General features: G+C 38.4%; 1 protein-coding gene across 4 annotated transcripts in view; it reads right to left on the bottom strand.

The window, feature by feature from the left end:
* Positions 1 to 4,490: 4,490 nt before the first annotated feature.
* rbfox3a (RNA binding fox-1 homolog 3a) overlaps positions 4,491 to 27,466 on the bottom strand; it is a 529,247-nt gene continuing 506,271 nt past the window's right edge. For 3 of the 4 annotated variants that reach the window (XM_035612516.2, XM_035612519.2, XM_035612521.2), the window contains 2 exons: positions 22,646 to 22,724; positions 10,970 to 18,192 (listed from right to left, as the gene is read on the bottom strand). In XM_035612516.2, the coding sequence (XP_035468409.2) occupies positions 18,148 to 18,192; positions 22,646 to 22,724 (124 nt within the window). In that variant the 3' untranslated portion in view covers positions 10,970 to 18,147. Of the gene's footprint in view, positions 10,943 to 10,969; positions 18,193 to 22,645; positions 22,725 to 27,466 lie in introns of those variants that run through there. The other variant, XM_035612518.2, reaches the window with a different exon arrangement.

Below are 27,466 nucleotides of genomic sequence, written 5' to 3'. Positions count from 1 at the left end.
GAGTTTAACGAACGCTATTTGAAAGGACATTCTGTTTTTCTCTGCTCAATTTTTTCACTCAATTTGTGCATATGGATATATTTCTTCATTAATTATGAGGCACAAGCTGCAAGATATTCAAAAGCACAAAGAGCAACACCAAGAGAACAACATTTCAAAAGTATACAGTAGCAGCAGAACAACAAGAACGTTTAAAAATTTAAGTGGATAGAAGAACTGCAGTAAGCTTTGTATCTGTAAAAAAAGGAAGTGAATCAGTCATGACTCGACTACTAGCATCGAATGGGAAACTTTGTAAACATTCACCGTCAGGAACAGTTCCACAATGTCATCGGTCCAAGAAAATGAATCCCTGCTCTTACTTTTCACTTTTGCTCTTCCATGTTCGTAGTATTTTCTGTTTTCAGGCTCCCTGATGCAGACTGCTGCTGCGTTTTACTCAATACAGCAATCCGAGAACTTGCCTAAAGATCAACCAAGACTACACAAATTGGAATAATTGATTAAGTTGATAATGTAACTAGGCAGTGCATAACATAGCACAACACAGATAGCAAGACTATTTAACTTTGTCAAAGTATTATATTGATTTGATTCAAGAAACTCACTGAGCGTTACTGATATGTCTGTTTGTAGGTTAGGTTGATGTTAGTATGTTCCCCCAACATGTTCCTGGCATATTCAGTACTGGAATTGCTTGTAACTAACCTCTCCTTTAACCTGGCAAATTTATCCTTCATGAAGTCCCTAGGTGAGGGACGTAACACACGACACACGACTGTAGCTTCAGTCAAGTCCACTGTTGTAATGAATTCATTAACATCATATTAGCATGTTTACAAAATGTAACAACAAACCATGTATTGTCTCTTTTCACAACACAATAATGTCCCTTTAAGGAAATACATTGGTCATAAATCAGAAAATACCTGATTTAAACCTTTAAATTGAGTTACAAAAAATATAGCAAAATCCCTTGAAAGCATCTCAAAACAGTATTGGTAAATAACCTTGAAACAGTATCTTTAATAAAACAGGTTCTCAAACAAAATAGATTTAGATTTTAGCTGCACCTTGCAAAGTTCTTAGAAACATAAACACTTCTGTTGTACATTAATCATAAATCCTCACAATATAAAACGAGTACAGACACAACTGCGACGTTACATTGGTACCACGCTTTCACCTAGCTCCACATGACGCAGCTAGCCTACAGGCTACGGTAGAGCAACACTTCACGTTTAGCCCGCTATCTTTGCATGTTGAAGTTGATACAGTCACTAATATTTTACTCCCTGCATGTTCCTTACAAGATTAAAACATATATACATTGTTCAAACATATCACAACCTTCTTTCTTACCTGTAAAGGGGAAAATAGAAGGTACGACACTGACACGACGTGGCTTCAGTCAAGTCCACTGTTTCACATTCCCCCCCACACAGTCCAAAAGAGGCATTTGCAATTGAAAACAGATCAGCAAATCACAGCTGGAACTCGGGAACGGGAAACTAATGGACACTAAGGGAAATAAAGAAATACTGCAAAATGTAATTTAAACTGCATTTTCCAAAGTCTTAAAAAAGTAAATTAGACAGCATTTTAAACAAATCATCTTTTTTTGTTCGATTCATTTTTTGAGCCTTTTAACTGAAGGTCACAGCAATGGATTACTGATCGTAGAGCATTTTAACATAATAAAGAAATCGCTTCCCTTTAACAGTTTGTTGTGCACATCCATCAATAAATATCCTGCCACCACCGCTCTGCTGCCGTCCTCCGGAACCGGTGCCTCGGTACACAGAGGAAACAGGACTCAGATCCACCAAGCTTATAGTCTATGGAAGATTTACACGCCCAGTGAGGAGATAAAACCAGCGTCTACATTCCTTTATTTTGAAGATAGTGAGCGTTGAATCAGCAGAAGTCTGAAGATCGGCTTCACCAAGGCAAGAAGAGGAGGCCCGGCACACTGCAAGGCGAGGATCAGATCCAGTCAACGGCGAGGCAGCGCCACTGTGGCGGTCTGCAAAAGAACGTCTGTCCCGGTAGACGATCTTGCGTCTTTTGTTTAAGGAGTGGGGTCGGGAACTAGCCAGTGCGGTTGCTGATGAGATGGGTTTCAGCTGGTGTGACAATCAGCAACCTGTGCTTTTGTTTTGATAGTTTGAGTGTCTTGCAATCACACACCACAGCAAACACAAAGACGCACTTCAAACGTCATCACACATCAAACGTCATGCAAGGTTTGTACACTCTCTTCATGCAAAGTTCATTATATAAAGTTTTAACAATAATCACACTGCTTTAGACAAAACAACAGTTTGCATTCTAAGACATGTAGACTCAGTTTGTTCAACAATCCATTCGTGAGTGTATCATAAATGTTGTTGTTTATCCCAGTGGTTCCTGAGCTTCCATGTTCCCCCTCTGGGTGTCATATTCCTGACGAGAACGCGGTCACCCTCGTCCAATACAGAACTCCTTACTTTGTTGTCATGATTTCTCTTGCTCCTCTCAGCACATTTTTTCATGTTGTTGTGATCTCATATGCCACTTGCATCTGTTCGTTCGAGTTTCTCAAGTATTCCTGATGATCAGTAGTTCCAGTCTCAGGGGTCAAGCCAAACAGCAAGTCCACAGGTAATCTCTGTGATCTTCCAAAGAGGAGGTAGAACGGTAAAAAACCCGAGACTTCACATCGAATGCTGTGATATTCATAGATGAGTTTGGGCAACGACTCTCGCCAATCTGACTTCTGCCTCTCAGTAAGTGTTCTCACAATTTGCAGTAGTGTTCTGTTTAGCGACTCCACCTGCCCGTTGCCTTGGGGATGGTACAGTGCTGTTCTTGAGCCCATCACCCCACAGTTCTTCTTCAGCTGCGCAAACAACTGGTTTTCAAATTCCCCTCCCAGGTCATGATGAACCAATACTTTGGCGCATAATCGTTAAATATCTTATCAGCAACAGTTTTAGCAGATTTCGATGTGGTGGGATAGACTTGTGCAAAGCCTGTGTAATGATCTACTATTAACAATATGTATTCATATCCACCTTTACACTTGTCTAGATGAAGAAGTCAGTGGATACAAGCTTGAATGGCTGAGTGGTGACATTAGGTTTGAGTGGAGCTTTTGTTTCTCGACAGGGCTTTTTCTGTTTAAGGCAGGTACAGCTTTGAGTGACATAGTGTTCTCCTCCCTTTGCATGTGTGGCCAGAAGAAGCGATCCCGGACAAGTGATTTTGTGTGTTCCACACCTTGGTGGCCCATGTTGTTGTGGAGCTGTCTCAAAACTGTTGATTTGTATATTTCAGGTAGAACAAGTTGTGTCCTGGTCGCAGGTTCGGTAAAGTATCCCATCCCCATCCCAGCTGAGCTTCTCCCATTCACAGAGGAGACACTTACCATGTGCACTGAATGATTTAAACTGCTGTCCGACAGGCATGATTTTGGTCGTAATTATTAATTTTATTATTAATCATAATTCAAAATTTATGGTTAGTAGAGTATATAGTTAAAAAGACTGAATCAGTAAATTGGCTATCATTTCCCAATCTTTGATGGGTGGTGCCCCGAGGTAACTTTAATATGAATTAAAGGTATTATTTAATATTAATACAATAAATATTAATATTTTATAAATTTCTGATAAGAACTGATAAACTGTAGTCACATATTATCTGTGCCCCGTGCGTGAAGCCGATACTATTGACACATAGTAGCTGGCATAGCAGCACTGTAGCAAAATTTAAGGAAATAATTCCTTTTGACATTTAATTCAATATCATGCCTCAATATAGGATTCCTTAACAATTTTTAATTTTTATCTTGTTTCATCTTTTAACCTTTGTAACATTGCGAAAATAAAGCACGTCTTGTTTCAAAAAGTACCCCACACCTTTGTTACCTCCAGACTTGAGAACTGTTATTCCTTATTATCAGGCTGCATCCAAAAAGCTTCAGGACATATACTGAAAAATAAAAAAGGAAAAGAGATTATATTTCTCCTTCATTAGTACATTACACAGACTTGCCTTTTGTTCTTATAAGGATGACAAATCCCCTTAATGTGACTGTGTAAAACACAACACAGTTTGTACTAGTATGTAATAATATTTTTGTCTGTCACATATTGTATTAATTCTATTTTCACCTTCTAAAGACTTTTCAAAGAATTTTTATTTTTCTTATTTGATAGGGACATTGCTCATTAATTGACAGACAGGATGCTGTAAATGAGCCAGGGTCAGCTCTAAGTGCTAATTTTCATCAGTTGTCCCTAACCAGTTCTTAAAAAGGCAACCTGGAATAAAGATAATATTAATAGCCCAGAAAGATTATCTTTGCTTTTATTCTTGCAATACCTTTTGATAACTTTAATATAACATTCTTCTTGTCATCCATAATTGTACATTGTGTGTATATGATCAAACTTTTTGTAACTCATGTGTGAAACAGCTTTAACACGGGAGTAACTGAGCAAAAAAATGTTTATTGATAATAATCATTGTAGTAATAATTGTGATAGTAATGTAACTAGACTGTAATTAAACAGAAAGAAAGTATTGTTTCTGTGAAGCGCATTTGGAGCATACAGAAATAAAGCAAGGAAAAAGAAATATAAAATCATTCAAATCCAGTATTACATATACAGCCACTATAATACAAATTACACACAAATTCTGTATTTTAATGGCTTTGGAAAACATTCAGACCCCTTCACTTTTTGTACACTCAATTTTGTTGTAAATTTTAATTTAAAGCACCATTTTCTTCCATTTGCACAATCAGCACTCAATAATCCATAATGACAAAGCGACAACATGGTTTTAGAAAATGAATTAAACGTTAAAATGACAGTATTTGGACCCTAGCAGTGTGGTGAAGCCTGTTTGCTTTAATTATCCTTAAAATGTATCTACAGCTTGATTGGAAAAATAGGTAAATACAATTGAAAGGGCATAGTTTAAAATAGTACACACCTGTAAACATGAATATAAGTTCCCACAAATCACAATGAATTTCAGAACCCACGACATCCACTCTCTGTAGACCTATGTGATGAAAGTGTGGGGAGGCACAGATAAGGGCAAGTGATCAACCAAGCTTTGAGTGTTCCCAGGAGCAGATTGGCCTCAATCACTGTGAAATTGAAGTGAAAGAAAAAGAAATTTGAAACCACTAGGAGTTTGCTGTCCGGCCCCACTGAGTAAATGCATTAAAAAGGTTTTGGTCAAGAAGGTGACCAAGAACCTTGTGGTCTATTTAACAGCGCTTGAGAAGTAATTTACAGAGTTTGGAGAATCTGCTCGAGGATGATTTTCTCAGCAACCTTTTACCGATCTCCAAACTTGGCTAGAGTTACTAGACAGAAACCATTTTGTGTAAAAGTCATATAATAACTTTGGCTTGGGGATTGCCATTTAAATGAGAATATAAAGAAAAATATTACGTGGTCAAATGAAACTTACACTGAATCATTTGAGTCCAAATATGATGTCTGGGGAACACCAGACACTGTTTATGACCTGGCTATAACAATCCCCATGGTAAAGTGTTGTAGTGGCAGCATCATGCTATGGGGGTTGCGTCTCAACAGAAGGGAAAGGGATACTAGTCAGAGTTGAGGGAAGGACGGATGGAGCCAAATATAAAGAGGTCCTTGAAGAAAACCTGCTCCATAGTGCATTTGTGAGTTTACAGACACTTCCCATCTAAAATTATGGAGTTTATGAGGATACCCTAGGACAATGGGATAACCTGCCCAAATCCAGGAGACTTATCCATGAAGACTTAAAGCTGTAATTGATGTCAAAAGGGCTTTTACAAATTACTGAATTAAGTGTCTTAATAAATTAAGGGGTTTCAGGTTTTGATAATAATAAATTTCAAAAAATAAACATGTAGCTATAAACATGTATTCTCTTTGCCATTATTATAGTTTTTTTACTTCTTTAATTTAAACTTTAACTCATGCAAAAGGTGAAGGGGTCTGAATACTTTCTAAAGCCACTGTATAACACTTGGAAACATTTGCAGGGTAAAAGAAGTATCTTTGTTTTTCCAACATACAGTAATACAAGGCTTTACTAGTGACATAGAGAAAGGATCTGCAATTGATGAATACAAATGCACATGAAGCCTTCAAACAGATAAAACAGACCAGAAAATAGACACACAAATATTAACAGAATGGAAGGAATTCATATTTTCTTTCTATTTTACTCACGCCATTCAAACCTTTGTGCTTTGGGGATCTGCATAGGACAGGGAAGCTGTTGGGGTTTGGGGAATGATGTGGATCTGTAAAGGCAACAGTATACTTCAAAACAAAAGTTTTAAAAAATCCTGAAGTAGAAACATAATTGTTTGTCACAGCATCTTTGTATTGTACAAATATTAACATTCCAGATTAGTGGAAGGAACTTTAAGGGTGAATTTAAAATTGAACGTAAAACTAAACCTGTTGTCACTACATAGTCCACTGCATGCTTTGTTTTTGCAAATATTGAGTGTTTCTTCTCTTAGTTCCAAAGGATGAATGTTGACTTCATCACCAAAGATCGTGATTTGTGTCAGCCATGGCGATATTTGCATTCATTTAACTATGTTGTTGTGCATAAACTTTGCAAAACAGGAATTACTCAAGTTCAACATAGGTGAACTTCATCAGTGTGTGAATTTTGTCTCTTGTCACTTGTTTCTACTTCCCCTCTTTAGTTGATTACACATACATAGGTTATATACATTTAAATGATCTGAAATATTTTTCAGCTTTCATGCTTGGTGCATAGTACGTACATTTGTTCTCACTGTGCCTGATCTCGCATGAAAAAAAAAATCTTAGCTTAACCTAAACCAGAAAAGTTGGATCATAACACATGGTTAACCCTATGCCTAACACATTTATTTAAATACATTTGTTTGTATATAATATAAACAAACAAAGAAAGAACAAAAATTGCAGTACTGTTATGTGAAGCTGGACCGTCACTTCAGATCAGATTTTATACTAACAGACGTTTTTGAGACAAATGTAATGATAGTAAGATAACATTAAAATAACATTTTACTTGTAAGAAAAGAGATGCTGCTTGATGGTTAGATACCTTCAGATCAACTGAAGGTAAATGAACAATTAGGGTCGATGTGGTATGAATCTGAGCAAACCTGCCAGAATCTGTCTTCGCAAGTATACTGTGGCCTTCATAGTGGAGGTAGGTGTGGTTTTGGCTTGTGGGTTTAAGTAGGGCTTCACTCAGGGGTAGGGGTTGGTGGGCAAGCGGGGGCATGGGGGTGGGTGGGTGAACGAGGTCTCATTGCAAGGAGGTTTCAGTGAACATCAGCTGTTTAAAGCTTGTATCTGAGGTATTCACAATATTAAAAAATGGGGAAAATTTTGCTGAAGACCCACATAGGTTTTGGTAGGAAGCTCAAGGATTTTCCCAAAGTACATGTACTGTATAGCAAGTGAAAATGATTGGGGCTTAGCTATTGTATGGACATACTTTTAACCAAAGGCAGGGTTTCTTACAGAGAATGCAGATGGAGGGGTCTAAGGGAACAAGTTATGTGCATATGTTAGCTGGAACAGGGATTTCTCAGGGGTTACAGTTATCAGCCATAGAGAATACCCGAGAGAGAATGAAAGCTGCTTGACATTTTTTTTTATCTCTCCAACCATTAATGGATGGAAATCATGTAAACAGGATTAAAAAAAAACGGAAAGAACAAAAACTTCAGAAACAGAACAAAATGGCAGAGATCAGAGAATACCTGGATCTCTGCGAAGATTGACATCGTTAGTTGGTTTTCATTAGGTCTTTTTTCATCTTTTTTTTTATTCCCAGAGAATACTGGGGGAAATCTCACACTAATTTAGTCTCAGTCTTTGAAGTAGCTTTAAGATATCCATCCAGATATGCATCCAGTGTACTGTGTACAGCCCAGTGGGCTGTCCAATATTTCACATGCACGCTGAACAATTGAGAGAGAAATGAATGCAGCAACATTGGAGGTATCATTGGATCTTTTCACAGAGGAGCAAAATCTTTTTGACTGAAACACCAGAGCAGTGAGTTCTTACTCATTTGGGAAGCGGAACTGGATCAGAGTGGAAGCAAAAGGAATATTAGACTGAACATTCTCCCTCAAAAAAGGTTTTCTAAATCTAGCCTCTGATTGCTGGTCACCAGTCCAAAAGGATCATAGGTCACTCCACTTTCATCATATACACTGTGCTATCTATGAAGTGGACAAAATAATGGACACACAAAATGACAAAGGTTATGTTTGAGTAGAATTGAATCACAGCTGTGAAAGCAATTCCATAGGCTACTAAGAAATTTAATAAATAGCTCTCATAAACCACCCAACAATTTGTAAAAAGCCATGTTTTTAAAATTAGGATTTATATATTTTTGCAGCACACCACAAATTAAGATGTTTCTTTGGTTTAAAAAAAAAGCTGTCATGAAGGCTACCATGTTCCAAAACTTGTTCAGCACCAGCTTGTGCAGATTCCATTTAGCTACACTGAGCCACATTCATCTGGCTAACATGGAATAGTAATGGAAGGTAATTTTTATACAGAGTTAGGTCTAAAAAATAAAAAAAATGAAACTCGTTCATTCAGGCCTATGGCAAATTTAGAATATCCTATTAATATAACCCCAATCTGCATGTTTTTGGATGGTTGGAGGAAGCCGAAGTACCTGGAGTACCCACGCATTCGCAAAACATGCAAACTCCACACAGAAAGGCCCCGGATGTGAGGCAACAGTGTTAATCACACACAACCGTCCCGCCCAAAAATGGTTGTGAATGATGTTATTATGTGATTCTTGATCAAATTTAAAAAAATAAAGAGGTTATCTTAATGATGATATCATGACTTAGTAATGGAGCTTTCCTTTATTCTGTCCACTCCATGTGGTTTTTTTTACTCCGCTTCTTCCTCACCTCCCACAAAGCATTCAACCCAAGCATCTTATTAATGCTAAGATTCAATGGAGACAACAAAGAGAGAGAGAGAGAGAATACTGGGGGAAATTGGAAGAAAATTCAATATTTAACAAAGTGTCTCTTTATCTGTGCTGTGTCTGTCTTTCTTTCTTTCTCACATACAAGACAAGTTGCTCCACATGTTCTTGTTCATATTAAATTAGAAAAGCCTGGCTGAGAGTAACTGATCCTTTGAAATGAATCCTTTCTGTCTCCTCCACCAGCTTCTCATTGGTGTTCCATATAAACGCTCCCCTCATCTCAATTTTTCTCTCTCCTCGTCTTGGCATTCCAGTCTGTTTGGATCAGCAGAAGAAGAAGTCCAGCATATTATCAGAAACATTTGCTATATCATTTACACATGTATATAAGTCACAGAGTACTGTATGTTTTGTAAGTATATAGAAAACAACAACATCTACCTAAAAACGTTTTGTTACATTCAGTGGCTGAAATGAAGGTAAACAAACGAAATAAATGTCAACATAATAAAACTTTACACTAATAGAAACCTCATCATACATCGACAGTGCATTGAATCCTGCACAGAAGTTGAAAATTAAAGGCAAACTTAAGTCCAAGAGTTGCAGATCACAAATAGATATATCTATAGTCATATATAAATGATTTTTCTTCTTACTGGTAATACAATAAATACAACATTAGTAAACGGCTACAATTGACTCTCCCACCATGCCTGACTGCATGTTATTAGTACAATGTTTAAATATAGAAGGATGTCACTAAAGTAGAGATCCATATAAATAGTACGGTCTAAAGAGACTTAGTAAAACCTTGTTTGCTTGTAACTCTTTTTTTTTAATTCAAGTAATGCTTTCATCCCCACCCTCCCTCTCATCATAGAATCCCTCCTCTGCAGTTGAAGCCGAGGGCTGTGTTCAAAGAGGGATGGGAGAGTTTCCTGTGCTGCTTTGCAGCAGACATCTCCTGTGTTGCTAAAAAAATGACCCACCTTCAGACTGTCTGTTCCATCCACCCCTATATTGTATCCAACACCATATACAAAAGCAGTGTACAACACGGCACATCCACGTCAAACCACAACACTACAATGACATGTTTGGTAGTGATGTTAGTGGCGGCCAGGCCTCAGGCAGACATGACCTACTACTGATATTTCAGCTCTCAAAATGGACTTCAGCTCACTTAATAATTACATTATATCCATTCTTTCTTATTGTATTTGCACAGGTGAATATGGGGATACTTACTTGATTGTATGCTAATTGTTTGGACTTTACAGAATGCAGAGTACTTGAAAAACCAGCCAGCAAAGTAAAAAACACATTATTGTAGTTCATTAGTGGAATACGGGCTGAAAAAGCTTTTCACTATCTGAAAACGACTCAATTTTTTTAAAGAAAAATCAAGAAGTAACATGTCTGCTTGACCAGCTACCTCTCTCTCCACACACACACAAACACACACACACACACACACACACACACTGGGTGGTGGAAGACAATCCAGCAGATGGGGTGGGGGCACCCTTTTTTTTTCAACATTCTATGATATTATCACACACATATACTACATAATACATATATTTGTACATTAGTGTTAGCTTTTTTGGAAATCATAAACTTAAAAAAGTTTACAAAAATAAAATGTTTTATGGTGACCTCTCTAATTGGTCTCCTCCTCTCAGCAAGGCTTCTTTTTCCAGGGGTCGGCAGGCCCACCTCCCCCTCCACTACAGGCTCAATGGTTCAGGCCCTGACCGCAGAGCAGGGCCAGAAAAATCCTCCGTCCATCCTGTCGGATCCCTTTCATTCTTGATAGAAGGGCTCCTTTACAAATCTGCTCTTTTTGTTTTTAGGTCATCTTTTTTGTGTCCTTATTTGTCGGCGTTGTTCTTCTATTTTTTTTGTTGACATCCATCTGAACTCATCCCTTTAGTCTTTCCTTTATTTACTAAAAAAAAAGAAAGAACAAGCAAGTAAGTGTAAGACATTAATCTACAGGGGTGAAGGTAAATTTGCTTTTATGTGGTATAAAAGAAATACGGTTTACTTTATTTTTACAGTAAAATATGAATACAAGTAAAAAGTAGAGGAAGGGTTACAATATGCACTGCCTACAACAATGTGATTAAAGCAGCTGCACCATCATCACCAATGAAATTTCCTATTAACCGAACAAAAAGTACCAGATCACTCAAAACACATCAATTGATGTTGCAGGAATCTCATTCTCTTGTGAAACAACTCCACTACTTAAGATCACACTGTACATTTCAAAAAACAGTTATAGTTATAAGTGTATCCAGCTTTGATCAATGCAAGGTAATGTTCACCAAGTTCAACAGTCAGCAGCAGGGATTGACAGAAGTTTAGGCTAAATTGTTTGTTGATTAGCTAAAAATAGGATCTTGTTGAATCAGTGTGATCCATGTGTCTTGTCGTAATATTCTGTCATGATATAATACAGTGTAGTTATATATATATATTTTAATAGCTCTGCAATTTTTCACCTAGACAGTATTTGTTCCCAAATAAATCTTAACGAAAATATACTTTAATCAACATAATGAGAAGAAGTTTTTAATCAATGTATCTGCAAGGTTGCAAAACCTCCAAACAGAACGTATCTGCTAAATCTTTACAGTCAATATATTTAATGTCAAACAAAATCAATTTGATCATTATGAATTACTATTACTGGTGATGTAAGATGGATGTATTCTCTATTTAAATAGATGAATCTCAGATCACAGGCATTTCCTCCTTACATCTTAGTCCCCTCCAACTGAAGATGCAGGGAGATGCGTAAAGATGTGAGGCCAGAGTAACTGAAGAAACATCTTTTCAGTTAAATTAGTTTCCTACTGATGACCACCCATTCTGTTCTTGAATGTGATATTCTTATATCATTTCATCCAGGTTCCTAATAGAGTGACATTAGTCTATCCTCTTTTTGTTGATTAGAGCAAATCCACTATTTCCTGTTGCTGGTGATTTAATTTTAACAGTTTGAGACGACTTTTGCTTTCTGACGTGGCATTATGCCACTGGAAAAGCCATTAGAAGATGGTAAATGTGGCCATAAAGGGATGAACATGGTCAGCAACAACACTTAGAGGTTATGTTTGAATGTCAGGCTGTGGATTTCAAGTAAAAGAGGCCCAAAATATGTCAAGAAAACTTTCCCGAAACCATCACACCACCACTACCAGTGTGGACTGTTGACACAAGGCAGGTTGGGTCCATGGACTGATGCTGTTGACTCTGAGATTCTGAGCCTATCATCTTCAGGCTCAGGTTTCTGTTCATGTGCAGGAGTGGAACCTGACACGATCTCCTGTCTTGCCATCTGACACATACACATCCCTCCCCCTGCGCGCACAGACACACAACCCTCAGCATGTATAATGTCAATCATGGCTACTTATATATACAGTACATATGGGTGTATATATACATAACCCTAACCCTAACCACTACCATTACCTTTACAAGCTCCACCATGTGTTGGTAAAGCCCAAAATGCTCTGAGGTGAAAAAGTATTTGGGGTGTACCTTCTGTCACCAGTAAAGGCGCTGTTTTAGGAAACAGTCAATAGTTTTTAGCACATATGACATAGTTCGTCGCAAGAGTTGGAGGACTTGTGAAAAACTTATTTCACACAAAACCTCACTTTAAGCATTATTTTCGACCATCTCAGAGGCTTTATACTGTAGCTGCAGGCACAAGTGTTCACTGCAGTGTTCTGATCTGTATAAGACAATTCTGATATTTCTACAAAGAGAGAACTATCAGCAAAGTACATCACACTCCACCAACAGCAGGGGGAGAGAAGAGGAGGAGTGAGGGAGACTGAGTCCTGGGAGTCTCTCATCTTGACAGAACCTATTTTACTCTGGAGTATAATGAGTTTTTGGAAGGAGATGCGTGTGTGTGAGATTTAAGAGGAAGTTGGATCTTCAGAGGGAAGTAAACAACTGAATTACAGCATCACCATGTAGTTGCTTGGTCAAGACACTCTGAAGAGATACAGAGAGCGAGACAGGACTTGGCAGCTGCAGTTGCCTGCTCCCTTTTTATTCCAGGGCCACTGCAGAAAAGGAGCCTCAGAGGGGGGCTCGCGGAGGAAAGGAAGTAGAGACCAGCAGGGGCTGAGGGAAGAGGCTTCTCATAGGGATATGGCCACCTATCCGAGAGCTGTGCTGAGGTGACAATTATATTATTCAGGGTATGCAAATACCTACCATAGAAGTTAATGTGTTGAGAAACCTATGCTCCCCGTAATTGCCAACCACAACCAACAGCTACTGTACCATCCTCCACAAAATCCCTACAGGCTTCCTCTCCCTTCTCTACACCTGCCTGTACATGAATTGAATTGGAGGGGAGTATGACTACCTCATCTGAACAGAATTAGTTTCAAATAACTCCTCAAACATGAAGCGGGTTCATCAGTGAAATTTCAAAAGCCAGAGTTTTACTGCCTTGAAATACCTCGTGTGAGTGGGCATGAGCATGTTTGAAAGGAATACCCAAGTGTGAACCTTTAAGATGTATATTGAAATTTGAGGATACACAGTTGGATATGATTAACGTTAAAAGACAATGACATGAATAAATAAATGCAGCATTAATTGATAATGGACAAACAAGGATTCTTGATGTCCTGTACAATTATACAGCCTAGTACATATTTATCAGATACTGGCATGAGCACACTGGCATATTTTAAGTTTATCAGAGAAAACAAGAAAAGTGAATATAGAGTAAAAGTTGACATGGAATTGCTTTTGAAAGATTAAACAAACACTCATTAAATCAAATAATTTGATACATCAGTCTATCATTTACAAGACACCAAGCAAATGAATTACAAACAGCACGTTTAAAACTCAACAACATAGGATTTTGTTGATTACCTTTTCGTATAAAACATGTATCTATAAAAATCCCTTGACACGAAAACCCATGTCTTTGAAATAATAGGAGAGCACAAAAATATTAAAAGAAATTAAAAAAGAAAAAACATTTGAAAAAAAACTCTTTGGATGTTGTTGATATGGTTACTACATCTGCACCTGACTGGGAACATTACTATGATGAGCCCTACTATGAGTTAATGAGAGATCTGTTGCTCCTCTGTTAGTGGAAGCTCACTAAAGTGATAAGTTAGCTGGTGTCTCACCGTAAAAATCCTCAGTTGTCTGTTCAAATGCCTAAAATTGACTTGATTGAAATGTCCTGGGGGATGCCATATAAATTATGACTGTTATTCATAACAAAGGAAAGAGTGTGAAGTCATTATTGAGCCACCAAACCTTGTCATGTTCATTTCTTATAAACAATTGTCAGCATAGGTTTAACCATGACCAAGATAATTTGATAACCTTACTCAAGAGGTATCATGTTGATGGTTCCCTGTCCTTAACAAAATAGTGCATTTTAACCCAAACCATGATCTTTCTCAACCCACACCCTAACTAACCTAGTGGGTTTTGTGCCTGAACCTGACCAAACAACCAGTGAGGGGAGGTGTGGAAGCTGCTGACAAAATACTGGACCTGTTGGCTTGTAACAAAGTTGTGTACATTTTTGATGGAAATGCTGTTTCGTGGTTGTCTCTGAAAATTCTTCAAATTCTAATGATCAATCCCGTTGCAATGCATGTCAGCGTTGAAAAGCCCACAGTGCGAGGTGACAAGTGACAGTGATGGTTTGGCATGATTTATTTGCTTACCATTTGTCATCTTTACCATTGTGTCTGATTCTCCAGGGTTAGAGAACCGTCCTCATCATGGTTTCATTATTAAATAAGTGGTTACGTTTAAAGTATGATCATGGTCATGGTTAAAAGAAACAATTGGTCTGTAATGGGAAACAAACAGTGGTCTTCTGTGTTAAGTTGAATAGTTTGTCGAGCCATCCGACTACCCCATCCTCCTCTCTACATGGACTCTGTAGCGACATCGCCTGGCTTCCTGCTTTGCTCCTGTCATAGTTACTACAACCACTATAGGGCTTTGTTCATTGGATGTAAAACTAAGTTATCTTTTGGCATTTTCTGAAATTACTGCTATGTCACATGAGTGCTGGAGGTCCTTTGTATTCCTATTCTGTCGAACATGACAACAGAAGCAGATGATGCCACATGATAATGTCATGTATGTCCTGTTTTTGTGGATGGGTAAAATAGGAAAGTAATTTAAGGAGATATGCAATTTATGAAAGCTTTTTAGCAATTTTGGAGGAAAAATAAACTTGTACAGTAACAGTGACCCTAACCCACCTTCCACCACCTTTGTTTCTCATGTATGGGAACCTAAAATACCGGTTTCTTTCTTTTTTCCTCATGCTCAAACGTGTTTGTGTGATGAAAAAAACTCATTTTTCTCAATAGCAAGGAGATGTAGAGGTTATTTTGGAAACATTGATATAAACAGTAGTAGTATGTAGTGTGGTTTAACAAAACACACCTCACACAGTGATGTGACCATAACCCCTTAGAAAGACATACAATTTGATCTAAACAAAACACAGTTAAATGTCTTTGAAAATGTTGCTGTTGACTAGCCCGTAACCACTGATATATGACTACAAAACGAAGAACATTGCAAATTCTTTTCTCTTTCAATATATATTTTCCTCTTTAGTAGAATTAGTCTCTTATGTTAATATCACTCTAAAGAATAGACTTATAAACACTAAGATACACTCTTTCTTTGATAGACAAAAACAAGCAAATTACTCTAACAGCCAAGACAAACATATTTAAAAAAAATATATATAAAGTGCATGGATGAGTGGCCGATAAAAGAAAACCCACATAGCAGATTTTTATTTGAAACATTAGGTATCCCATCACCACTGAATGTACATTGTACTATGTGACCATGCTCTTTGTTTCAGAGAGGATATCTGTAAATGCTTTTTAATTGTAAAGTGAAGAAGGAATCAGTTTTATCAGGAAGTGAACTATGTTTGGCGCTATACGAAATATAATTGAATTGATTTGTCATCTGATGTATCAAGCTGATATAATCCTTAAATTAAAGGTCCCATAATGTATAAAGTGAGATATCTGTGTCATTTATAAAGCAGCTCCTGGTGCTATGTACTGTAAGTTCTGTGAATGTATCAAAGTGCTCAATCCACACAGAAATTTACACAGTTACTTCCGTTTCACTTCCATGAAACAGTCACTGACATCAGCTATGTCCCTTGCATTGCCCTGAACCTACAATTCAACCTTACAGGATTTGTATATGAAATCTGATATACGTTATTTAATCTCTTGTAAGACTCTTAATACTGTTCTGTTTGTCCTCTTCATTATGTTTTTCAACTGTTAGTATTTTGAACAATAGTCTCAAAATTACTTTTATTTTGCTGACTTAGGTTTCCCATTTCCCAATTGAATTGTTTTAAGTTCAACATTTGAACTGAAAACCAGCAGTTATTTGGGCTGTTTGTGAACTGCAAACATTGCTTTCTAACAGTTAAGGGATGAAATCCACTGCCTATAGTGAGAGAAGGGGGTAAGCTGCTTCAACAGCTTTGTGTGGTTTTTTTTCTATTTGCAGCTTCCAATTGATAATTTAATTTATTGAAGATAGGTATTGAAGTGTAAATTAAGATCTAAAACACCTATGTGAAAAAAGTGATTGGATTCAAGCCAGGACTTCAACTAGGCCACTCCAAAACCTTCATTTTATTTAGAGCCACCATAAAATGCCCCCCGTCGGTTGCTCAGTTGGTTGCAGTTTGCCACTTTACCACCAGATGCCGCCAGAAAAGTACAAAAATTACACACTGGGGCTTTAACTATGGCAAGTGAGGCCAGCAGTTAAATGTTCATCTGGATTTTTTTTTTGGAGGAATTTTGTTAGGCTGTTTCCTTTTGGGAAGATTCACCACTGTTCCAGTTTTCTCCACTTGTCGATATTGGCTCTGCTCATGGTTCATTTGAGTCCCAGAGCCTTATGGCTTGGTAACTATTTCCACTCTAATAGATATCAGTGACTATGTTGTGCATCGGTTCTTGAACTTCTTTAGTTTGGAGATATTCCTGTCACTTCACCTTCTTCTAAGTGAGGTTTAGATTGAGAAGGTCTGACTGTGATCATGCCAAGGTGTGACAATGAACCCAATTATCAAATACATTTTGTCAATTGGTTAATATGGAAACTGAAGGGGAAATTACTTTTTCACACTGGTGCAGGTAGGTTTGGATCCCTTTAATCCTACAATAAATTAGATCATTCAAAAACTGTACTTTGTGTTAACTTGGGCTATCCTTGTCTAATATTGAACTTAGAGTGATGATCTAAAACATTTATGTGAGACACATCTACAAAATAGAAGAAATGATGAGGGAGGTCAAATGCTTCGTTTACTTCACAATGGCAAATGTGTGATTATTGCTTAGTATGTGATTTGAGTACCTGATCTAGTGAGAAGATGTTTGGTGTTCATCCTATAAGCCTGCTCCATCCAGCCATACATCACTTCCTTCTGTGTTAACATTCAGTAGTATATAACACTCTTCCTCTCATCTTCTTAATTTCATAATACATCACCTACTGGTACCTATTTCTTTACAGTTTCCCCTCTTTTGGGCAAAAAAGCTCAAAAGTCCCATCAAAACAGTCTGAAACTCAGCTCCAATTATTGGCCCACTTATAATGGAACCAGTTTGTGCCAGGGGGTGAATGGTTGTGCCACTAATTTAATAAATCCAATCTGAAATTTGTTTCCGAAAATGGAATGATTTAACATTGTGACAGTACAGTATACGGGGGAAATGACTAATTGATACATAGAGTATAGGGGGGAGACTTGAGGTTTTCTCTCTACTCTTTCCCATCTTTGTCCACATTGACTAATGTTGTCTTTTTCCAACAGAAATTTCAATACAAATACATTCAAGTCAACACAGAGTTTTGTTTTTTTTCAAAATAAAAACATCACATCATTAAATATCAATGTGAACACCATAAAAAGGAAAGCAACTTGAGTACAATTGCATTTAAGGATCACATTTGCCATTTGGGATCATTTTGTTTTCCATAAAGAGGGAAAACATGGTTATTTACTGATTTTGCAGTAATTTTTGTCTGTTTTGCAGGGGAAGGATAGGGGGCGTGTCTCCCTCTTTTCTAGTAGGGAGTGAAGCGACTGCACCCTCCTCTGTAAAGGCTAGCCTGCAACATCAAAGATGAAAAAGCTCCAATCAGTATTCAGTATAGAACCTTTGTTTGTAATATGAATCTTATAATTAACAACTCTCTTTCTTTCAAAGAAACATTCCTCCCTTTTCCCACTTGATTTTTGTTTAATCAAGAGTAATTTTGTTAAGTGAAAGAATGTGATTGGGACATTGCTGTATGTACATGAGTATTGATGGATATGTTACTGTATATAGTTACATTAAAAGTTGTGAAGAAATAACTCTTGGTCATATAGAAAAAACCTTTTAAATATTCTCCTATTATGGTGACATGTCCACGAGTGTAATTATTCTTACACATATATTACAGTGGCGACGAGGTGGCTTTAAAATAATCCACACTATTGATGGCTAGAGATGATGTGGAACTAGAGAAATCCATGCCATATCAGACATTATGTCTGTTTTCTGGTTCAGAAGAAACCGGAAGAAACGAAAGTTGCTTACTGGAACTAGCAAGAAAAAGAGAAGAACGACTTCTGAAAAAGCACACGATCGCCCCCTGTGGTGAGTGACTGTAACAGGTTGAAAATTGTATTGAAAGAGAAAGCAAGTGGAACAGACAAAAAAAGTAACACAAAGATTCACAGGAAGAGCCACTGAAAGGATTGTGCTGATTGATGAGGGACAGTTATAAAAAATAACTTGAAATGTCGCCGATAGGAAGAGTTCCTGAATTTGACAGTTAGAAAGAAGATTTTGATTCATATTTGGAACATTTTGAAAGGTGGCTGTCAGCAAATGACATGGGTGGTGGGAGGAAAGCAGATGTGTTCTTGAGTGTGTTATGTCTCAAAGAATATGGACTATAGAAGAATTTAGATGCACCAACGAAGGTTGTCGATGTGTCATTTAAAGACATTACAGATGCCCTGTCACTGCATTTCAAGCCAAAGCCCATTCTAATAGCTGAACACTTCAGATCCTACAGACAACATCAAAAAGATTTAAAAGTGAAGGAAATTGGCAAGCACTTATGAGTTTGGACAATTTCTTAATGATGCTCTCAGAGATCAGTTTGTCTGTTGCTGGGCTGCTCCAATCGTTGTAGTGCCAAAGATGGACAAGACAGTGAGCTTGTGCTGTGACAAACTTCTGACTTCTGAACTACTATGCAAATTTTGTGGCAAACTACAACCACTTCACCAGCTGCTTCAAGCCGACTCACAATGGGAATGGTCTCCACAATGTGAAGACGCCTTCAAAAATTGCAAGCAAGGTCTCCTAAATAGCAACTGCCTTGGACACTATGATCCAGAGAAGCCCCTGAGCCCCCTATTTTGCATTTTTTTACCCTCCGTTGAAGAACACCCAATCCCCTTTGCATTAATGACCATCTCATCAAGCTAACAAAATTATGCCCAAATCGAGAAAGGACCCCTGAGGATAATCTTTGATGTCAAAAAGTTCCATAAGTAGCTGTATGGTAGAAAGTTTGTGTTGTTGACAGACCACAAGCCTCTTCTTACCAGCCTAGGCCCCAGGTCTGTACCAACTCTTTCTGCACTTCGCATGCAACGCTAGGATTTAATCTTGCTGGTTATGATTATGACATCCAGTATAGACGATCTAGTGATCATACCAATGCCGATGCGTTGTCACATCTTCCATGCAAGAGCCACACTGAAAGTGAAGACGAAGGAGGAGTATTTCAGGTGTCACATGTTGAATAGTGACCCATCTCTGCAAAAGACATTGCAGAATGAGACAAGACATGACCCAATCCTTTCGAAGCTCCCTGATCTGACAATGGCAGGATGGCCAAAGTTTGGGGCAAATCCAGATATTCAACTGTTCTGCATGAAGAAAGATCAGTTGTCCACAGACCAGGGATGCGTCCTGTAGGGGTTAAGTGTCATAATACCAAGTTCAGGCTGTGGTGGCCTGGACTGGAACAGGAGATCGAGACATTTGTAGGTCAGTGTGAAGCACCCGAGACCATAATGAACAGGCCTGCAACAGCACCTCTCCACCCTTGGTTATGGGCTATAGCACCATGGGAAAGAATACATGTTGACTTTGCTGAACTGAATAAGCAGCACTACATCCAGGTAGTTGAAGTCTATTCGAGGGGGAAAGAAGTCCTGGCGACCCAACAGATGACGGCTGAGGAGACAACTTCTCAGAGACCTCTTTGCATCATTTGGCCTACCAAAGGTGTCAGACAATGGTCCTCTATTTACATCAGCTGGGTTTGAGCAGTTTCTCAGCCAGGTTCTGTCACGACCTTACAACCCTGCCATAAATGGAACAGCGGAGCAAGCCGTGTAGACATTCAACAAAGCCCTGACTAGACTGGAATCTCAGTCTGTGGCACCCCATCATCACTCCTGCTGAACTGTTTGTAAAGAGACAACCACGCACTCGCCTGTCATTACTGAAACAGGACATGTATGCTACTGTGGTTAAGCATCAGCTACAGCCGAAGAAAGCTCATGACAAGCGAGCAAAGCCACTCCAGATGTTCTATCTGGGAGAAAGAGTGTTAGTTTGGAATTTCAGACATGGAAGATTCTGCAACGCAAAGGACCTTTAAGCTATGAGGTACAAGTTGGTTATCGTCAGGTCAAAGTGCATTTAGATCACCTGCTACCATCTAAAGGTTCAAGATCATCAAGCACAGGAGATATCCTGGACTACTTAACAGGCTGTGAAGTAAAAAAACAGGAAGCACAGCTAAAGAAGATGTTCCAGCTGGTTGCAGAAGAAGAATGGCGCTATCCAGAAAGACAGTGGACAGCACCCAAAAGACTTGATCTCTAAGTGTTCATGTAAAGATAATCAGGATTGAATTTAGTGTTCCAGTTCAGTGTGATTAGTATAATGTTAGTGACAAATAATAATTCGGGCACGGCATATGGAGTTTAACAAGTAGAGTTTTGACAGTCCAGTCATTTAGTTTTGTTGTCATAGGTTATAATGTAGGGGTAGGAGTAGATACCTAGAACATTTATTATGGTAATAATGGGCACAGAAGTAGGGGTTATACGGTAACGGGGATATCAATATTCTGTAGTGTGAACCGAGTACAACAGTAAAGAAGCACTTACCTTGGCTCTGTGTCTCTGAGTGTAGTTATTCTTACACATATATTACAATTACAAGCTGAATTAACTTTTTAGACTCACTTAATATAACAAAGAGTGAAATTAGTAGCATTCAACCACTGTGATACTCTTTGGATGACAGCTCAGAACTGTTAGACATTTGTTCTTAATGCTAAAATGTTGGATCATCCCAGCTTGGCTTTTACTGTCTGTGCGGTCAATCAAATACAAACGTCAATAAAAAAGACCACAGTTAAAGTCACAATAATTCAAAAATTAGACTTGCAGGTCTGTGATGGGACAGTCACCAAAATGAAGGATAAGAAAATGTTGCTGTAATAACTTTTCAGGGTACTAGTTGGTTTATTAAGTTGTGTTTGTGGCAACAGTTTAGATTACACATGGGAAGAGAAAGGAAAAGGGGAGGAGTAATTTGAAGAAAAAAAGAGCAAAACACAGGCCACTGTTTTGGTTACAATAATGACGAGGAAAAATGTTGTCATAATTAATGAAGGCTTTTAGCTAGCAGCTGCACTAGGAGGGAGAGGGGGGTGTTTGAATGCATGGGAATTTTGTAGGGCTTTTGCTTTCCATCACTACAAATACGTCAGCACTCAGCATTAACCCTCATCTGTCTTGGGTCCAAGATGCTGCACTGAGTAGAAGCTCTGGGTGCACCCTGATTGCTACCAGAAACTTAAATTTTCCCTCCTCTGTGCCAACCTCTCCCACCTCTATCTTTTCTTTCTCTTTCCAGTCTCCCACAACACGTTGAAGCATGTGCTACGTGGCCGTTTATTTTGGAGAAATTCACTACTCCCACCCTCAAAAAAAACCAACAAATTGCACTTTCTGTTTCCACCCCATCTTCTGGCATGCTCTGTTTCTTTTTTTAGATTTTTTTTTCATCTTTGATGTTAGCTGCAAAGCTAGCTAAAAACAAACATTAAACATTTGACTCGCCTTGCAAAGTTTGAAGAGACTGTTTCCTGTGGGGAAAAATTCTCAGTCTCGATGCATTTGAAGCAAGAAGTTTCAAGCCAATGAAATTGAATAGGTTATAGAATAGTTTGAGAGTAAGGCAATATCAATTTTAATTTACTGAAGAAGAATTAAATGGAAAAATAAGAACAGACTCTTCTTTCTAAGGCATGTCAACAAATAAACAGATGTCACTTGTTTATCAAATTCATTCATTTAAATAGTTCAGTAGACCTTTTCTGCTGTAAAATAACTCTCCAGTAAAGTGCTGTCCAGTAGCTGTGTCACACTGTAAGTTATCAAAGACAACTGTGGATGAACAACAGTTCATGTTATCTTGTACACTTGTATGTAATGTTCAGATGGTCAGCAGCTAAGAAACAGAAAAAACAGACTCACCATAGTGCCTACACTGTAAGTGGCCGCAGGACCGATCGAATGGTGATATGGGTCTGCTGTTGCATAGACTCTGCCATAACTACAGAGGAGAAAACAGGCAGAAACAGTACTTAACATGACATTACAGAAGAAAACTACTACTCTAGCTTCAGAATAGTGCTATGACACCAAAACTATGAGTCGCTAAATATTTATACACTGACATTGTTTCTCGGTTAAGCCAGGAGCCGGGTATTGTTTTTGCCCTTGCGTGTTTGTAAAATGTATGTACAAAAAAAATCAACAAGGACTGCATTGATGGATTTTCGCCAAACTTGGTGGAAATATTACTTAGGATATTACATGCATCAGTCGTGCAACCAATATGATTAAAGGCAATCTACAGTGTATTCAGTTTCACCAATCTTTGTCATAAAAAAGCATTGTCTCATTAGGGTATATGCAGTGTGTGCCCAGGGTATGCATCATTTATAGCTGTAGACGCTAAGGGGCTGCACTATGCTTGAATTCTGTTGACAGGAGATTAGGAAAATACACCCTCTGACCACAAAGTGGGTTGCAATGGCAGAGAGGCGCTGTCCATATTGCTGCATGTTGACTCCACAGGAAAAAAGCAACTGAAGAAGTTTCACAGTAATTTAGTAACACTTAGAACAGTGTTTCTCAACGCGGGCAGTACCATCCCCCAGGGGGTAATCAGAGGATGGGGGATGTTTTAAGGTGAGTTTACACAAAAGAATCACAACAATACAAGTTTACACTGGTGGACAACTGTGGTCTGCAACATTAAAACCTGCCAGTTTACGCCACTGCAACTGGACGAGACGGTGTATCGTAACTCTTCTTTTCTTCTGCGCCACTGTCAGCTTTGTGTGGCACTGCTCCGTGCTGCCTTCACGGGAACGGGACATCAGAGTTTCATTGTATTGGAACGCAATACTGCAGCGTTTATAAAGCGGTCTTGTCGTGAACTTTAAAGTCTTCATTAAACATTGGTGTCTTGTAGGGCTTAATGATAAATCGCTCTCAAATTGAAATTGCGTTTTGAAACAGCGCGAAATGAAAATCGCAAAAGGATGCGATTTACAATATATTATAATGCAGCGCATCTAATCTGGGTCACTGTCCTGCCCAAGATTCAGAAAGGCCATTCTGCGCACGTACTAGTCATTCTGACCAATCACAAGTTGCCTAGGGCGACTGCGTATACGCCCACCAACAACACACGAGTGAAACCAAAGAATAACATTCCATTAGCGGAGCCAGAAGCAATGTTTGACAATTTAGTCCCGAAGAAAAGCCGCAATTTGCTGATATGAGAGTGATTTCGGGTTTGAGCCGAAAGATGTGCAACAAAAGAAGGTATTGTGGAAAGCATTCAGTCGCTACGTCCCAAGGCAACACCACCAACCTGTATCAGCGCTTGACACATCACCACAAAAGCTACATGACGAGTGTACGGCCGACAAGTCAGTGAAAGTAGTGACAAACACAGAACCACACTAGAGATGTTTGCCACTGTTACTACTCTTACTCCGTATGAAAATGTCTCACGTAGGCACCGTGAAGTAACGAACACCACGACTATTCCTTCGTTAAAGAGACAGACTACTAACAGAGAGAGAGCTCTCTCCCTTTCTCCTCTTCAACACATCTTGCTCTCTTTCAGTGTGTGTGTGTGTGTGTGTGTGTGTGTGTGTGTGCTGAATATAATCGCAAATCAAATCGCAATTTGATATTTTCCCGAAATCGTTCAGCCCTGTCATGTGAAGTCCACTGCTCTCTGTCAGCTAACTTCATTCATTCTTCATTTATGTCACCTTGCTGGAGACTAAATAAAAGTTTTCCCTGCAGTTCTCTGTTATTAAGGAGTGTAATTCAAATAATATTCATACTGGTTTAAATCATCAATTTGACAGTCCTTCCAATCATTGCTGAGCAAGAGTTCTGTGCAAAACAAATTAAAGGTCTGAACAATAGTTACAACAATAATAGGCCTAATAACAACAATAATAATCATCATAACAATAATAATACTACTAATAAGGCCTAATCATTAATATTTGCGGTAAGTGACCTGGATAATGGATAGGGGGGGCACTGGCCCAAAAAAAGGTTGAGAACCACTGACTTAGATATTGAGTGGTTGTTAGGGTTTAGGTTTTGCCGTGGTTCTGCAGCAAAAGAAATTCCATGCGGCCAAATAATTATTTCTCCCATAGACCACAATTGTAAAAAAGTGATGTGAGTCATCCGGCGTACTGTAGTAAATATTTACTGAGATAATAAATCAATGAGTTGTGAATGCAGGTTTAGGGCACTTCCGCATTCACTTCACCTCTCCCGGAAGCCACGTCTGTCCATTTATTTTATATCGTCTATGGTCATAACACAATGTGTACAACGAAATTAAGACTCTGTAATATGTGAGTATCCCGCTAATGTCTGGCAGATAATTTGACAGAGTGCTGTGACTCATTCCCAAAGTGTTTCATCTCGTTTCTGAATCCCCGTCTGGACTGCATCTAAATCTGAATCTCAATTTGCATTGTGTCACTTGGTCTACGTTGGTTTCAAACAACTTCTATGGAAGGGCTTTGAAACCAAAGCCCTTCCAAGCAGCGTTTTATGACGTATGTGCTTGTTTTAAAGACCGCAGACCCCTAGTAGTAGTTGCATGTAGTACATGGCCGCTAGAGGTGAGCAGTGGACCTGTTATGTCCGTCAAGTTCGCTTATATTCTGTAAAGTAATTGTGAGTATTCTCTGCTATGTCACCCTTACCCTAACCCTCACCCTTACCTTACAAGCTTATTAACCTGATTTACATTTGCTGGTAGAGGCAAATTAAGGCTGACATTGCTCTGAGGTGAAAAAAGTATTTGTGGCGTTACTCCCGTAACCATCTTAGGAAACGGTTGATATGGTCGTTTTAACCACGTTCTTATGAGTTGGAGGACTTGTTGCATATTTCACTTTTTGGGTCTGCTTTGCCAACAAGCCATAGGCCCTATTTGCAGCTATGCTTCTGGTTTTGTTGCTGTATAAGCAGCAGTGTGCATATAGAGAAAAAACAAACATTGGCTCACCCTGCAAAGAGTGCTACCCCAGTGTCACAAATTGAAGCAGCTCACAGAAAAAATGGCTCTTACTAAAATACTGTTGTTCTTAAAGTACCAGGTATAATAGGGTATAAGCAAAACAGCAGAATACACATTGCAATACTATTATAGTTTGAGCCACAGAAACTATTCAGTATTCCAATACTGGAAGTCAGTCTGTGATAATTTAATCAAACATTTAGAATATGGACATCAGAAGCTAAACATCTGTAATCATGAAACTTATACAACATGATCAAATATGTGTCAAGGCTCAATCATATTCCATAATGGCTGAATATGGTAATACAGTTTTAGGTACATTTTTGGGTGGAGTCACTGCATCCACAGTTAAACAGCATCACAAACTACATTCTTCAAAATGATCATAAAGTTGAATCAAGACATCTGTAACACAATTTCAGTAAAAACGGAACCTTATAAGCTTCATGAAAGCAGGATATACTGCTGGATTGTTGAATAAGACTGCATTAGGTCTAGCTGGATTGTTGAATTAGACTGCATTAGGTCTAGCTAAGTGTACTTAATAAACTTCTAAATTAGTACATGATCCTTTATTTAGCTAGCCTGGGACTCAGACGAATTCTGTTAGCTCATTTAATTAGCTCTGCCAGATGGGATTCCCTCCATTGGAAAGTTATTTCCCACCAGTAGAAAATCTTGCTGCTCCAGTTACAACCATTAACTGATAATGGGCGGGGTTTATACCATGACAAGGAGATAAGAGACATTTATAAACAACCAAGATGGTTGTAGCTGATGAACGAGTATTCGACTAAAAGTACGCGTAATTTCTCACACAAACAAAGCAACACTCGTTCATAGACATTGTGGAATTATCATCACAGGCATCTCCTCTCTATACACTCTATTTTGTTGACATTTTTGCGTCGCTCAGCAGACGTCACATTATTCGTTGCTCTCACTGGTTGCAGGTCTATCGAAATATGTCCGGAGGCATTTTGGTTTGTGTTTGTTGGTAACGCCTCTCGGTTTTGGAACTCCTAATAATTCAGGCCAGCACTGGAGCTCTGGAGGAAATGTTTTTATTTGAGACTTTAAACTCTTACATTTTGAGTTATTCACTAAACATAAAACTATATGGATTCTTTGAACCAGTACAAATCAAAGGTGAAGTTAATCAACTGGGAAATACTGTTAATTATTTCAACTTTCTGCAAATCCACCTCTCATATACCTAGTGCATGTTGTCTTTGATTTAATAGGTCTGATAATTGATTGGGAATGCTAAAATGGGTATGCATGAGACATTAGTCACTGGGACATCAATTTTCAAAAAACTGGTTTCTCACACTAAGGACGGACCCTATGGGATGAAAATGCAATCAATGTTCCACTATAAATGTAAAACGTAAAGGTAAGAGTGTGATTACAAGGATGATGCAACGTTTTACCCATTTCAATTCATGAGAAAGGGAGGACAAGTCTTTTTATGTTCCTTATGATGGGGACGAATTCTAGTAAAAGTATTGTCAGCTGGAAGAAAAAGAGGAATCTGGATACTTTTTTTCCAGTCTTTTCACCAGCACGGACTTTATGAATATTCGTCTTTTCCTGTCTTGTTTGTATATTCCCTCAAAGTAAAGGAAAGACATCATAGGTCTGGGAGAAAAGATTAGTTGAGTGGCATCACTATGTTTTAAGTTATTCAATTCAATTCGATTTTATTTGTATTGCGC

The sequence above is a fragment of the Scophthalmus maximus genome, chromosome 16 (genome assembly GCF_022379125.1).
Source record: "Scophthalmus maximus strain ysfricsl-2021 chromosome 16, ASM2237912v1, whole genome shotgun sequence".
In the NCBI taxonomy this organism is placed as follows: Eukaryota; Metazoa; Chordata; class Actinopteri; order Pleuronectiformes; family Scophthalmidae; genus Scophthalmus; species Scophthalmus maximus.
Note: the sequence above shows the minus strand (reverse complement) of the source record. Positions and strands in the feature narration are given on the sequence as shown.